The following is a 17014-nucleotide window of genomic DNA, read 5'->3' on the forward strand; positions in this document are numbered from 1 at the left end:
CTGGCTTCTCCACATATCTGTGTAATCACTTGTCAGCCAGCTGATTTATGATGAGTAATTCTATAGTCTGTTTTTTACTCTAATATTGGCGTATGAAGGAGGCTCCTTTTTCCTTTTATATTATCCTTGAAATGTCAAATTTCATGAAAATCTATTACCGCGTTTCGCCGTGAATGCGCAACATATAAACATTTAAACATTAAGAGAAATGCCAAACCGTCGACTTGAATCTTAGACCTCACTTCGCTCGGTCAATAATCAATTATATAAAGAGTTGAAACCCCTATATTCATTTATAAACACTACTCTGTACCTATTATATTCACCGAGTTAATATTTTCATGATAAAATAATAATTTTTCATAATAATTGAAGGGGTCGGGATGAAATAGTGTCAAACAACATTTTCTGGAAAAATGAACTGCGGCTACCATCTGTTAACCAATATGCTTAACCAGAGAAAACTCCTATAATTAATTAATAATTAATTATTAATGCTATTATTAATTCTGTGGCTTAACCTATAAGTTCATAATACATATTATGTTGCTGTAATATGACTACAGAGTGCTCTGTTGATAAGTTATCGTCCATAACAATAATTTTATGTGGAGATTCCGGCCAAGACAGTGTCAAGCAACAGTCATTTACTATGCAAAATGGCATGCAAAGGAAAGCTTGTTACTTCCCTTGCCCTATTACCATAGGTAAGAAAGTATTTTTCCGAAAAAATTAAGGTACCCCAATTTCTACAAGTTTCAAGGTCCCCTGAGTCCAAAAAATTGGTTTTTGTGTATTGGTCTGTGTGTGTATGAGTGTATGTGCGTCTGTGTACACAATATCTCATCTCTCAATTAACGGAATGACTTGAAATTTGGAACTTAAGGTCTTTACACTATAAGGAACGACACGAACAATTTCGATCAAATGCAATTCAAGATGGCAGCTAAAATGGCGAAAATGTTGTCAAAAACAGGGGTTTTCGCGATTTTCTCGAAAATGGCTCCAACGATTTTGATCAAATTCATACCTAAAATGTCATTGATAAGCTATATAAACTGCCACAAGTCCCATATCTGTAAAAATTTCAGAAGCTCCGCCCTATCTATGCTAAGTTTGATTTTAGATTTCCAATTAGCAGGTCTCAGATATAAATAAAACGAAAAATTTCGAGTGGAAAAGATTGAGCATGAAAATCTCTTCAATTAATATCAAGTAACATTTTCACCTAAAATTGAAAATAAGCTTGAAATTTGAGAAAATGTGATTATTCAATTCAAACTGTTGGCAACTGTTGATTCTATTAAATCATTCACCATGAAGAGATAGCAGATCTCGTGTGTATCCAGCGTTATTGTCCTGTCACCAGCTGGCTCAGATCTTTGAATAGTAGACATGAGATGTGTGTGAACGAACACTAGCGTCAGGTGATCAATTTTCATAACGGCAAGGAAAGTTGTGTGAGTGCGCCACATATTATCAGATTTTGTTCAGTAGAGATACCGATAATTCATATGAATTTATACACAATTCTGAAGAAGATCTTGGCAACATCCAACCAAAAAATAAATGAAATACTGTACCTTCTAAAACCGTGAGTGTTGAACAGCACTATAATAATCGTTCAGTGTAGTTAGCCTAGATTATATTTCTGTTGTGTTGAAAACCAAGTTATAATAATCATGTTATTGGTTCTACTTCAAGATTTCCTGTTTCTCACTTCAATAAATTAGAATAAGTAGGCTTCATACCATTTCAGTGCAGTTATGAAACAAAAATAGATTTATGGCTTGGCACTTTACTCTTCCTAGATTCAAAATTGTTGCTTACACTATGTTGACCCGATCTTTTCATTCCTTATAGAGTGAAACCAATAGACCATCTGCAAGAATTTCCTCACCTGAATAAGAACATTTTTCAAGAGTGAGAAGAAAAACTGAAACATGAAAAACAGTAAGAGGAATGAAAGGCATTACATCCATAAAATTGGAGAATCCAACAAGTCGGGGAAGTGGAGAAATTTGATGTTGCATTTTGAAGTATTTGAAAGTAGATACAATAAAGGCCAAGAAAAAATTGATAAAGGATGCAATTTGATAACATCAAACATTGGTTCCTGATATCAGGACAGTGAGTTTCTACTGTCATTTGCAAAAATCGAAAAAAATCCAAAGAATCCACCCTCACGTATAATTAGACCTTGCAGGATGAGTCGATCTTGAAACGTGGACCTAATAAGAAATTTATTGAGATTCAGCTCAACCTGACATAAAGTAGCCTAGTAAATTCTAGTAAACAATGAATCTGTGGCTTAAAACTCAAGTTTTCAAACATATGGCGTCTCAAACTTGAAATTACGTCACTAATTCTTGGGCTATTGAAATTCTTTTATATTCAATAACATTATTACCAATACCTACTATTACTTAGTAATAGTAGGTATAGTTATTATTACTAGATTATTAAAATTGAAAATGTGTATATCAGCTTTCAATTTTGAGAATATTTTTATATATTCTAAGAATATAATTTAGAAATCTAAGTACCCTTTTATCAATTGACTTGATAATGTCATTATATAGCCGAAACAGGTCTTGATTGAACAATTTTAAAAGAGTAGGTACTTAAATTTCTAACTTTTATTTATATTTAAGAGTAGCTCTAATGAAAAGAATACAGTAAGTTACATAAATATAGGCCTATTTCTAGTTTGTAAGCTGAATATTATTCCTTTGCTACAGGAATTTTAAATTTAATGAAAGAAGCTCCTGTCCAAAATAGCCTACATTCTATTTGATAGGAACTTACAAGAAAAAACAGCACTACAAACCATATACATATATATATATTTACCCAATTTACAAAGTCTTGTTCACATACATGTTCGTCCATCAAACCATAGCCTACTATAGATAGTAAGCCATGATCAAACGCATTACAGTGAAATAAATCATAATCCAATCAAAACAAAAATAATTATTCCTAACTTCAACAACAATACGGTTATTGATACCGTGGAATAGAATAAAAATTATCAATACAATACTTTTTAGAGAAAATTAAAATTAAGATAACAATTATGGATATCTATACATTTTCTATGGATTTCTAAGAATTCTATAATAAAACAACCAAATATTATTTTCTGAACTTTATGAAGCTGAAAATACAAAGAATGCACAGAGAAGTTGAGCTTTGAATAAACTAGAAAATCAAAGCGATTCTATGATAGTTGAAAGAATAGAACTAAACATTTGTAAAAGCTAGTAAGAATGTGCAAAATTCAAATTGTCAGAATTGACAATGAACTCTCAATTTTTTTCCATACTCGTTGATAAATTATTTAAATACTAATAGGCCTGGCATGTACAAATTATTGAGATAACAAATCAAATTTCAATAACCGACAGTGATACAGTTTTATTGACTATTAAATAATTCGATGATTCAGTAAGTTTAATTTTAAAATAACCATTAAATACTTGGAATAATTTACACATAAAATATTTTATTTTTATTACCATAATAATCATTGAGGTATTTCAACAGACCAAGTCTGAAAATATCACCAGGAACAAATTAGATGCATCAATATAGTGAGTACGGTACACGATTAGAAACAGAAGATTGTCTCTTTGAATCTAACTAAATTGTGATTTAATTATTGGGTCAGATTATCATAATGAAATAGGTATAATCAATTATTGAACCAGAAAAATATGACCCAATAATAATTATTACAGGATTACCAATCCAGGTGTTTCTGGAAGTTCTTAAAATGATCAAATAATGAGAAAATACCGAAAAATCGACTAATCAAATCAGTTGGTGATTGATTGAAAATTCAAAGATTATTATCCATGTCATTTACTCATAGAATAAATAAATTAGAGAAAACGAACTTTTATCCTATTCAATAGGAATAGGAATTGAAATTCAATTAGTATTATATCCCGCACTATAAAAATCATACATAGCAGAACATAATGTTGTCATAACAATTTTGAACATACTGTTGTTAGTTAAAAATTAAATAAGCTGAATTGAAAACATATTGTTTACAGTACAGACGGAGCCATGCGTCTATATTGAAATTAGTGTTTGTTTTATTCTGGTTTGTAGTGTAAGATTGATGATTTGGTGAATAAATTAAAATTTACATAATCTACATAATATTTGGACAATTGAGACAAAATTAGGAAATTGCCTGTTTTTTCTTTTCCGACTATTGTATTGATTGCTCTATACAATAACTGAATAGCTGAATGCGGTCAAGACCTGAGTTTTGTCAGTCAGACGGGCAGGGATGAGGTGAGCTTGCCCACTACCTCTGTTTACGGAGGTAGTGGCTTGCCACCAATGCTATCCTCACAATCTCCGTAATGTACTTCCAAGCCATCATCCAAATCGCCTTACTTTGAAGAATGCAAAATCTACTAAGAGTTCAAAGAATACGTACATACAGTGTCAAGATTAACAGAATTGTATGAAACTAAGCTTGAACTGATGGAACAACTGGGAAAACTGCAGTCTGAATTGAACAGTGTGGTCACAGACCAGACAAAACAAAGTGATTGAATTGAAATGAAATCGATGAAACTCACAATGATACTCCACAACATTCACAACTTTACAAATTTTCAAAAACTTTGACATCTCAATATCACCAGAGGAAAATAGTTTGTGACAGTTCTTAAGTGGTTTTCAACACTCAATCATGAATGAATTTAGTTCATTCTTCAAAATAAAGACGCATATTAAAAATAATGTGCATATAATACCCGAATTTGACGAATTATGTACAGTATTTATGAATCGCCAACATCATCAGGACTTTCTACTTTAATCTTCAAAACAAACCTTTAATTTCAAATAATATAATCAAAAAACGTGCGAAAGTCATTTCAAATTTCAAACCGACAACATTACTATCAGCATTGATTTAATGGAAAGCGTTATAGCTGTTAAAAGGAATACAGACAGTTCAAAGTAATATTAGCATAGAGAAAAAAATAGCCCAAGAAGATATCCCATGGTATGTGGCGTTTATGTTCCAATTTTCAATGTTAACTCAAGCCGATAGTCCTAGCAGTTCTTTTTCGTGGAGCTATGTGACGCTGGTTGTCTCTCATACTGTGCTGTTCTTAAGGTGCGTACAGATATACGCGCAGCGAACATTAGCAATTCACTTTTAATCAGCTGATTATATCTGTATCTTTACAGAAACGGTAAGATACATCAGCGGATTAAAAGTGAATTGCTCATGTTCGCGGCGCGTATATCTGTACGCATCTCTACACTCTCCCACCAACAACACAGTAATGAGTCGACAATACTGGGCTTGAGTTAACAAAAAATCTGCTTGAAATTTGGAACATAAAATACCTATAACATGGGATCTTCTTAACTTTTATCTATGATATCACTCTTTCAGCATTCCTTATACATAACATCAATCCTGACAGTTTTAATTGAATCTCGGCATAGAAACTGGACTGTCATCTCAACAAGCTTGTCTTCAACTTGTATCCACGGACTAGACAACATGACAAAAGGACAGTCATCATAATCATCATTAGCAATGACAGCAGTCAGTGTTTCGATGACGGTCGTAACCTGAGTTGTCCCTCACCGAGCAGATAGAGACAAATGCGGTCAACCAGGAATGATAGGAAGAAGTCAGCGAACAGAACAATCACCAGCGTTTTCCGAAACTGTAACACGATAAAAATAAATTAGTTTTCTTTTTTATTCAGTTTTACAACAATCACAATTACTAATTATTAATTTAAATGCTTTCGGAGAGAAAATTTGACTAATATTCATGCAAGTTAGTACATAACCTATTTTTTGGAAACTTTTATTAATCAAAATTTGGGTAAACTTATGCCTCGATTTTTTAATACTATTGATCGCCCATTATAAGCTGAGCTCTGGCTGAAATTTAAAGAAGAAAAGTATCTATGCATGCGTAGATGTAAAATTTCTAGTGTAAAACCATAGAGGAATAGCTTACGCTATTGTTTCTCTATGGTTAAACTGTGAGTCTTTGAAACTGAACCACAGCCATTTACAAAACTTGGGCAATTTTATATCTGTATTGTATCTGGTCGATGGTATTCATAAATGAATGTTTTTTTTACTAAATTTTAGAATATGAAAAGAGAATTAGAAGAAACAGAGAAATTAGAATAGGTTGCAGCATAGTCACCATCCGTAATACAGGGTGAGTCATATGAGCTTTCCGGTTTTGGAAGGGCGTTGCACGAAGAAGGGAAGGAGCAGAAGGGTGGGGATGGTGTCATTAGACCCGTCATGACAGGCAGTTTTAGTGTGAGCAATGGCTTGGTCGGGACAACATCGTGCGTTAGTAGTTGAAGAGTTTATTAACCTTCTGGGACGCGCGCCGTTGTAAAAAGTACAACAGTCAGAAAGTTTTTCGTTATAATTGAGAAATACACATCCGTGAGGTTGGTAACCTTTAAGTATTCCTCCGCGACATCTAGCTCCGCCCACAAACAAAATATTGCATTACTATCAATCACTGGTCATACCCTATTCAGTGTTGAAGAGACCGGTGTCAGAAATGTTGTAACTTTTACATCGCGCGCGTCCAAGCTTAGTGTAAAGTTTGAAGTCTAGTAGTCCATTTTTCGAAAGTGAGTGTGATTTTACCGTTAGTTTCAGATGAGTTATTATTAATTTTGTTATGTAATTATAAACAGTTTTGACAATTTTCGTGATGTCAGATGTTCTAAGAACAAGTGAAATAGACCGACTCCTCAATGAATGTAGTTCAGAAGTTGAGCAAAACATTGACTTTTCAGATGACAGTGAGGAAGTGATGGAATACAACGAATTTTCGGATGATAGTGAAGTAGAAGGTGGCAATGGAAGTGAATGAGAAACCAGTAATTTCGTTGATGAACATTCTCCCGAACATGATGATATTGAGTTAATTCTTGGGAAGGATGGTGAAACAATCTGGTGTACGTCTGAAGTAGCAACAACCAGCAAGACTAAGAATAAAACTATTATAAAAATTCTCCCTGGTACAAAGAAGGTGGCTAAGAATGCAAAAGATGAAGTTGAAGCATTTTTATCAGTTATCAGCCTTGATATGATTGATGAGATTTTATATTGCACTAAACAGCATATTGTATCTTTAGCACCTCAATTCAAAAGAGAGCGAGATTGTTTACAATCGAATAGAACTGAAGTGGCCTGAACAAAAAAAATTGAGAAATAAAAAAAAGCTTCAAACATTGAATGAATGGTATGTTTCTGTACGGAGTTTTTACTATGTACGTATTAAAAGTTTTCTAACTATTATTATTTTTAGTTCCCTCTAATAATTATTAAAAATCCAAAACATACTAAAAATATCATACTAACATTCAAAAATAGTCTTGTAATGAAAATAATGGTAAAAGTTGCAGCATAGTCAGCATCCGTAGTACAGGGTGAGTCATATTGAACTTTACGGTTTTGGAAGGGCGTTGCACGAAGAAGGGAAGGAGCAGAAGGGTGAGTAGCTACTAAATTGATATAGTAGCTATTTTAATAAAGGAACCAAGTGTTGTAAAACGTACAACGCGCGCGTCCTCGTGTTACAAAAATAGGCGCGCGTCCCGGAAGGTTAAAAATGGCGGCTCCGTGATCGCAACACGGAGTGTAATGTAAATAACATCAAAGATTCCCATTCCACTAAGGCTGGCAATCAAACTATAAGTTGAATAGGAGGCATTACAAGGAATGCTGCCAGTCGAAAGTGAATCTGAGTGATATACTCACTTCGGAGGGGAACTCGACAATCTCGAACTGGTGCGCTATTTCGGGCACAAGACCCATGGCTAGCGCAACCACTGCCAGCGCCGAACTGAATATGGTATAGAGCAGCGCCTTGTTCTCAGATAGACTCTCCATGAACGGGTGGCCCTGCAAATCAGTCATAATTCATGAACAAAATGTCTCGTGAATGGATAAATATTTCATAATATTATAGACAAATAGAACTATTATTCACTAAAAATGTATCACTTTCTGAATAGATGTGAAGGTGGTACCAGTATAGTTACAGTGGTCACAGTGATAGTTATCTATACTGAATAAAAAGTTTACCAGAGATTGACAATAGTGTAACAACTGAAACCTGTATCTTGATTTTTTAATAAATCTGTGGTTAGACAATATCTAGTATTTTTATTCAGTATGAATATATCAATTTTTCAACGTTTTATATATTTAAAGAGTAAAGGTGATTTTGAGGAAGGTATGATAGAATATGCTCAACATTTTATGTATTAGTAAAGAGTAAATGTGATATTGTGGTGGGTATGATAATTGAATAGAGACTTAACAATGCTAGAGAAATTAACACCACCATTTTATCTATAGAAATAAGAAGACACTAGTTTCGGTGGATCGCCGCCAACCTGTCTCTCCGACAACTGAGCTCCTCGCTATTTTGATCACAGGCGTCAGTAAATCCCCTGGCAAAATATACCATTGCCGTAAACTAGTCTCCCCGACAGTAAATCCCCTACTAGAACGAAGGAGCTTGGTTGTCGGCGACAACTAAGCTCCTCACACGCTCACGACAACTAAGCTCCCCGACAGTAGATCCGCTTCTGGATATAAGGGGTCTGGTTGTCATGATCATACAGAAAAATAAGATCAAATAGGGTAAGATTGGTAAGATGACAATGTTCCAACTATTAATTAATTTATTCCAATCATGTAATAGGTGAAACCAAATTCATTATTTCAATTCATAGCATATAACTACAGATAACGCAGATCAGCATAAAATATTAATCATGTTGTATGAAAAATATCCAAAGCAGTAAAGGAATGAGAATGAGAGAAATAAATTACAACTTGTATGTAACAATGATTCTCATTTTTCGACACTGCAAATTCTTTAACCTTCCTTGAACGACAACGCAAAATACAAGCAAAAACCAAGCTCCTTGCACGCTAGCGTCAACTAGTCTCCCCGACAGTGTCGGGTTCCTACTGGTTCATTTTTACTGGAACCAATTCCCTACTGGTTCAGAGGGGGACTAGTTGTCGGGACCGTAGACGACAACCAAGCTCCTCTCTCAGGGGCTCAGTTGACGCCGTCAGTAGATCCCCTCGAAAGTGGTTTTAAAAGTAGCTTTACAGTCGGGGAGCTCAGTTGGCGCGTTCCCGTAGCTTGCCCCAAACAAAAATACATTCAAATGGCCTCTTGTTGATGGGGAGTCCCTTGCGGTGAGGTCCTACCTAGCCTATGGCCATTATTGATAGAACAACCGGAACTAGTATTTATTTATTTTAGAGACGTTTAAAAGTATTTTTTATAATATCACAATCTCACCTCCATTACTACACAAAAATTAATCAGTATAATTTTAAATTTGTAGTTTTTCTGAATAATGTATTCTTTTAATCATATATTTAAGTTTGCTTTTTCTTTATTCAAATTCTACAACGAAACAAATTATATTTGAAGGTAAAGACATAAATTATAAGAAATTTCTGAAACCATAAATATAATAATTTCTTATACAAATGAAAGGAATATTTGCAGGAGTCTTTAGGGTAGTAGATGAGAAATTAATTTGGATTTTCGTTTGATAATAGTTTAACATAATTTTTATTGAATTTAATTTTAATATTATATTTAAATAATTGTGAGAAGTAATTTGCATTACTCACCCTATAGTTTATGGCAAAGGTTGAGACCTGTAGTGCCATTGAAATGATGTAGACTGTGCTGTTAAGGATGCCTGGCTCGAATTCAGACTCCTCTTCTGGATCGAAAGGTTTCTTATCTCTGAAAATTCAAATAAATAATGATACCTAATAATAATGATATAATAAAATATATAAATATTGAGTGACCTGGCTGGCTCAGGTCTGGTTTCAGAGTTTTCAGGTCACAACTGATCAATTTCGGGGCATCTGACTTGACTGACTATTTTCAGGCATCAGGGACCGACAGAATCAACGTGTCCATCCAAAACAGGAGTGAACAAAGAAAAATATTTTTCCTGGCCGAGATTCGAACCAGAGACCTTTCGTTTACAAGCCCAGCGTCTATACCACTCGTCTACGGCCACTCCTCATAAATGATGTTTAATGACAATGCAAACTCTCATCATTTTGCAATGTATGATAAAATATATAAATATTGAGTGACTTGACTGGCTCAGGTCTGGTTTCAGAGTTGAAACCAGACCCAAAGTGTGTGAATAAATAAATTGAATTGAATTAAATTGAATTGAAAAATGTGATAAAAGTTTCATGAGGAATCGATACAAGCATTATAGAGAATAACCGAAAACATGATCTTTTTAGAGAAAAATAATTCAGTAGCCTACTAATTCATGAGAGTGTGGAATTAAGATTCATCGTCTTTAAAATTACATCTAATCTTTTGGCCCGACCATATTTTACTTTTGTTGATGAGTAGGTAAGGGCCTGTTTCCGAGCTCGGGATTTGTCCGAGTTCTAGACTTGGAACAGCTGGAGACAGAAAATTTGCTTTCCGAAACGGGTCGTAGTCGTAGTCATTGTCATAGTCACGTTTGAATTAAATTTCGAAAAACTAGAAAATTACACAAAATAAAATAAAGAGAAAATAGTGTAAATTTTCAGCTGTTTTGAATTATTTAGAAATTTTTGATTTTGTAAAGGAAAAACGTTTTTAATTATAGAAATGAGAAAATAAAAACTGCGACTACTATTACAAAAACTGCAACTACGCCCCGTTTCGGAAAGCCAATTTTCTGACTCCAGCTGTTTAAAGTCTAGAACTTAACTAAATCCCAAGCTCGGAAACCGGCCCTAAATGAATCAATGAATGAATAAGTTCCATTTCGCTTCTATACATACAGATTTACTTTACTTAGGTCTACGCACAGGTTTTACCTTGTAGGCTACTTCTTTTAAACATAGATGGACTCCTCCTTAAACATAGATGATGTTTGCATGCCTTGTATAAGACAAGTTGAATTGATGTCAAGTGACTGTATTGTTATAAGACAAGTTGAAATGATGTAAAGTGACTGTATTGTTATAAGACAAGTTGAAATGATGTCAAGTGACTGTATTGTTATAAGACAAGTTGAATTGATGTCAAGTGACTGTATTCTTAAAGACAGAATGAAATGAAGTCAAGTGACTGAGGTTGAAATGACTCACTTTTGTGGCGTGTATGCGGATGCCTGCTGCACGAGGAACACGAGGCAGCCGAAGTGCACAAAGAACTGAAGTAGCACTGTGAGCACGGTGTACAGGTTGAAGATATTCGGCAGTGGCCTTTGCTTCGATAGCGTCTTCAGTGGCTGTAAATTTCATTAGATTACTATACAGCAAAGCTTTTATTCAACTTGAATCAAATCTATTTTTATTTTTCACACAATATACATCATAATAGAATATGATAAAAATGAATAAATATAAAACATAATAGATAAAAATATAAATCTGAGTAACCTTTTTAAATTATTCCGTCACGGTCACGACATATTTCGGCTACTAATGCCATTTACTTGAAAATGGCATTAGTAGCCGAAACATTCAAAAGTAGCCCTAAGGGGAAAAGACAACATAATAGAGTATAATAAAAATTAATATCAACTATAAAAAAGGTATTATCTTTACTTTATTAGCATTTCATTCTAATTCCAACTCCATACAACAAATAATATCAATTTTACGTGGATAAATCGTTGAGTAAATAGCTTAATGCTGGATTCCAACATATATCAGTAAAAGTGAACGTGTCTAAGTACAGTGAAAATATAAGGGGCTAGACTATTCCCAAGCTGGTATGTTATAATAGGAGTATTCATACTCGATTGGCCGGGCTGAGTGGGAATTGTCCCATTAGAACTTATGAGAATTATATTTTCACTGCACTGGACACGTACACTGATACTGATATATGTTGGAATTCAGCATTAAGGGTTGCTTTCCCATGAATTGTGGCCGGTCGGGCAAAAAATAATAGCATTGGTTCTTATGGGAGTGTTTACACATCGACAGAAAAATAAACCAGAGCGGGAAGATTTGAATTTGAAATGCATACAGAGAAACTGATAAGAGCCACAGATAGAAAAGGTTGAAATTTTACAATATTCATACAAAAGCCTTCTAAGAGTCAATCACCATAACTATCAATGATATAATAAGCTTGATAAAATTATTATATGATAAAAAGTGTGGACTTTTCAACATAAAAAAAACTTTATTTCGAAGTGAAAAGTGTAAATTTAAAGAATTGTGCTCAATGTAACCTTAGTGTCCGGTTTCCCAATGTTGGGAATATTGGACTATATACGGCGAGGTGGAACTACCCTTGGGTCTCCCCACCATTGAAAGCCATACGCTAATAATAATAGTATACTAATAATAATAGTAACCTGTATAGTCCTGAATTGCAGACGGAAATATATGAGAAAATGCATTTGTACAAATGTTAATGAATATAAAATAATGATTAAACGAAATTACAAGTTATAATATTTGCAATATTAATATTTGCATATTTGAAATATCAATATTTGCAGTAACGGAAGTCTTCAGAGTGGTTGACAGCATTTAATTCGGAATGTCGTTTGATAATGATTTCAAATACAAATAACAACCAAACCTATTTCAGCAATAGTTTTTAGGTTATACAAAGAAGCCTTTCAAATCAGGTGTCTCCAATCTGGAATGGTAGGTAGGAGAGCAAGAGATTCCGTTCTCAAAGTAGTTGGTTCTTTTCGTTCAGGAAAAGTGATAGTTGGGAAGAGTATAGCATTGTTTTGATAGGGCTCAAAAGAACAGTAGAAAAAAACAGAAACATAAGTTGATTTGTGCTTCAAGCGTTTCGTTTTTGCTGGAAATTCATAGGATGTGTGAACACTCTTATAAGAATCAATTATATTCTTTCCTTACTCTATTGGGCCGATTGAATTGGAAAGGTAAACATTCTTGGGATGTTAAATGAACTGATGGAATGATGTTTAACAAATGGGAAACTGTGCATGTCTCACCTTAGATCTGGAAATGAAGAGGAAACAGGCAGCCAATAAGAGGCCTTGTAGGGTGGCCTGCATGTCGCTGAACTTGATCCCATCCAAGTAGAGCACCGACTGGCTGTAGGCGAGGATCAAGGCATTCAGCGCCAGGATCTTGAACATCTGCAGTGTTGTCACCAGTGTGCACCGGCCTTGCTTGATTACGTGGCAAACTGAAACAAATGATCACACATTATAAACATCGTCACCAGTGTGCACCGGCCTTGCTTGATTACGTGGCAAACTGAAACAAATGATCACACATTATAAACATCGTCACCAGTGTGCACCGGCCTTGCTTGATTACGTGGCAAACTGAAACAAATGATCACACATTATAAACATCGTCACCAGTGTGCACCGGCCTTGCTTGATTACGTGGCAAACTGAAACAAATGATCACACATTATAAACATCGTCACCAGTGTGCACCGGCCTTGCTTGATTACGTGGCAAACTGAAACAAATGATCACACATTATAAACATCGTCACCAGTGTGCACCGGCCTTGCTTGATTACGTGGCAAACTGCAAACAAAACACTACACATAATAAGCATTGTGGAGGTTCTGGGATACGGTAAATTGTGACAAACGGTAGAAAGTTCCGCGTCCCATGGGAACCATTTTGACAAGAGGCTGAATGTTCCAGAATCAAGTTACCGGTAAATTATTCCTGCCTCGCACTCTGACCGCAGTTCCAGAGATTGTACCACAATCGCAGAGCTGTCAATGATCGTTGAAATGAACCGTCTGCACATGAACTGATAGCTTGTTTGTCTATCATAGCATAGCCATAGAATACATGGCCAACAAAATGATTTTTTAATAACCATTCGTTAGATGATTTTTTTCTTCTATTTTAGAGTAATGAAGTGAAAGAAATGGTCACCTCTCTCGACGGTAAGTTTGTAAAGCAGCCTTTGTTCATTTACTGGGAAGATATGCTATCACAACGAACGAGCACCGTTGCGAAACACAGGTACTTATTAGTTTATTAATAACTGAATAAATATAAATACTGTAATTATAAGATAGTAATATAAATATAAGATAATGAATTTTATTGATGGGGAGTCACCTCGCTTGAGCATATAATCATAGAGAAAAGATAGCAAATGTAGATATCCTATGGTATAGGTCGTTCATGTTCCAAATTTCAAGACGATTTCTTGTTAACTCAAGCCGATTACTGTTGACTACTGTCTATTATTACTGTTTTTGCTGGATGAGAGTGTAAGAACGGCACAGTATGAGTGACTACCAGTGTCACATAGCTTCACGAAAAAGAACTACTAGAACTATAGGCTGGAGTTAACATTGAAAATTGGAACTTGAAAGCCACATACCATGGGATATCTTCTTGTGCTATCTTTTCTCTATGGTAATATTACTTTGAACTGTCTGTATTCCTTTTAACAGCTATAACGCTTTCCATTCAATCAATGCTGATAGTATTGTTGTTTCTCTATGATATAATTTAGGCCACCGACGATAAAACGACGAAAAATATGAAAAATATTGATCAATATAATTTAGTCGATTTACTCACTGCACTGGATCGAAGACAATTTACTAGTAAATGGAGCGGCAATACTGGCGTCTCCCAGTTTCACAATCTGCGCCTGGTCTTGCTCCTCGAGTTCCTTCAGTAGTTTCTGCAGCTGCGAGTGTGTCGAATTCGATGAGTTCTGAAACCATTGACAACAATAAAAACTGTCAATAAATAAATAATAGGCTAATCATAGTAATTCACAATATAAATCAATCAGCATCTTCATCATCAATATTATTAGGTATAGCCCTTATTCAAACTTCAAAAAATTTAACTTCTCAGACTAAATAAATCTTCTCAGACTGATTCTCAACAACATAATTATGAAATGTGTTCCTAGAAAAATAGGTCCAGAAATGCTTTGATACCGAGTTAAGCTGGATTCCTACATATCAGTATCAGTAAACGAGTGTGGAACAGTAAGAATATTATTCCCATAAGTTATAATGGGACTATTCATACTCGCTCAGCCGGGCTGTGGAAATAGTCCAATTAGAACTAATGGAAATGATATTTTCACTGAGCCGGTCACGTTCACTGATACTGATATGTGAGAATCCAAGTTTTTAGAGTGAGATAATTCAGCTCCCACAGTGAAATCAGTTCACACTGAAACTTTTCAAGTGTTCATTGATTTTTTTAATATGATAAGTGTCAGGAAAAAGGACTGAAAAACCATTCTCATTACTCTACCTTCAATAGATTAGAATGAAATAGAGTGGAGCACGAAAGTTAGGGATCCTGAAGCACACTTTTTCAATTACGAAAACAAAATTCAATAGTAAAGCATTATTTATTCAATTATTCAGAATTACACAACTTACAGAAAATAACCACAGGCATTACAGAGAAACAGTAAGTAGTTGATGATGTGGTGATACGAGTACTATGTAATCTATTGTCGAAATAAAAATCAATCCATTGAAGAAAATATTTACCATTCTTTGGTCAGCATTCCTGTGTCCGGGACCGTGAGAATTCAGTGATCGTTTCTCTCTCTCTATCACCTTTTCCTTATCTACTTTCTTTTTCTCGGGCAGTCGTTCCGGTGCATTCGACAAAATTGCAACACCTGCCAAAACCAAGAAAGTGGGTAAACAAAAAATACACACTTTTGAAGAAACTAAATGAATAATCCAGAAAAACAAATTTAATATATTCTTAAATACTGATACAAACCTACAAATGAATGACGGAATAACGAAAAATAATAAATATAATAGAATAATAATATGAATAAATTATCAAGAGTGCATGGTAGTAGTAAACTTGATTATAATGCAGTCGTATTGAATTAATGTCCCACTAAACCAATTTAAAACCAGTGCTTTCCTTTTAGAACATATCACGATAACAGTTTACAATGGATCTTCTTGAAAAAAATCTTATTCAATAAAGTATTTAATTTAACAAGGCATGAGCTTCAAAAAATTCCTTCCAAAAACCCTAAAACATGTAAACTTTAAAACGTTTATTTTTGCAGTAATTATGAAAGTAGTTTTAAAATTAAAAAAGTAACAAGTACAGGGTTTGAAGAATTTTATTCCCTTTCCAATGATGTATAGAACTTGAATTTCTGTCCATAAATAACGGTGATATACGTTGCAAAAGATTACATTGATCTTATGGAACATCAATTCAATATGACCGACTGCTAGCACGCACTCTTAATATAATAAAGTCGAAGCATACAGAATGCTTCAACTGATGATAACTATCTCTGTTACTAGTTAGCGACTAAAAGTAGTACTGTATCATCTATAGTTATCACATCTAGTTGAAGATCTCCTATTCCAATACTTGTCTTAGTCTATGATAAAAACTGAGGTAATGAATTCGTCGTTGAAATTTCAATTTGTGGTTATGTTTGTATTTAGTTTATTATTTATTCGAAGTTGATTAGGATGAATAGTTGTGAAGTCATGGCTGTAAGATTGTAAAATCATGGATTATCTTTGATTATACATTGAGGTTTATCTCAAAGGTGTTATAGATAAGTAGCAACTAGTTTTGGTTGTTACCGACCGACATGCGCGTGTTTGAGTGCGCCAACATCGTTGGTGCCGTCGCCACACATGAGCGTGGTGAAGCCGAGCGCCTTGAGACACGTGATCACCAGCTCCTTCTGCTTCGGCGCCACACGCGCGAACACGCTCACGTGAGCCAGGATACGCATCAGAAACTGGTGCTCCTTCTCGTACAAGTAGGTTAGGCCCTGTCAACAAACCAATAAAAATATACTTGACTCTCTGTAAAAGTACACCAAAGCGCTGCTTTTTCCCTAAGGAGTAGAGCTAGGCACTCTACGCCCTAGGGACTAAAAGTAACTGCAAAGAATATTTTAAAAATGAGGAAGTGTAAGTCACTATAGGCAAAATCACAACTCGCCTAAAAAGCAATGTAGA

The 17014-nt window shown here is 34.6% G+C and overlaps 1 protein-coding gene across 1 annotated transcript in view; it reads right to left on the reverse strand.

The window, feature by feature from the left end:
- Positions 1–2823: 2823 nt before the first annotated feature.
- LOC111059398 (manganese-transporting ATPase 13A1) overlaps positions 2824–17014 on the reverse strand; it is a gene marked incomplete at its 5' end in the record, with an annotated part of 34658 nt that continues 20467 nt past the window's right edge. Inside the window, 8 exon segments of the mRNA XM_039425024.1 lie at positions 2824–5714; positions 7795–7938; positions 9703–9820; positions 11191–11333; positions 13032–13228; positions 14607–14745; positions 15548–15681; positions 16635–16824. Coding sequence (XP_039280958.1) covers positions 5592–5714; positions 7795–7938; positions 9703–9820; positions 11191–11333; positions 13032–13228; positions 14607–14745; positions 15548–15681; positions 16635–16824 — 1188 coding nt within the window.

This window comes from Nilaparvata lugens, chromosome 3 (genome assembly GCF_014356525.2).
Source record: "Nilaparvata lugens isolate BPH chromosome 3, ASM1435652v1, whole genome shotgun sequence".
Lineage (NCBI taxonomy): Eukaryota > Metazoa > Arthropoda > Insecta > Hemiptera > Delphacidae > Nilaparvata > Nilaparvata lugens.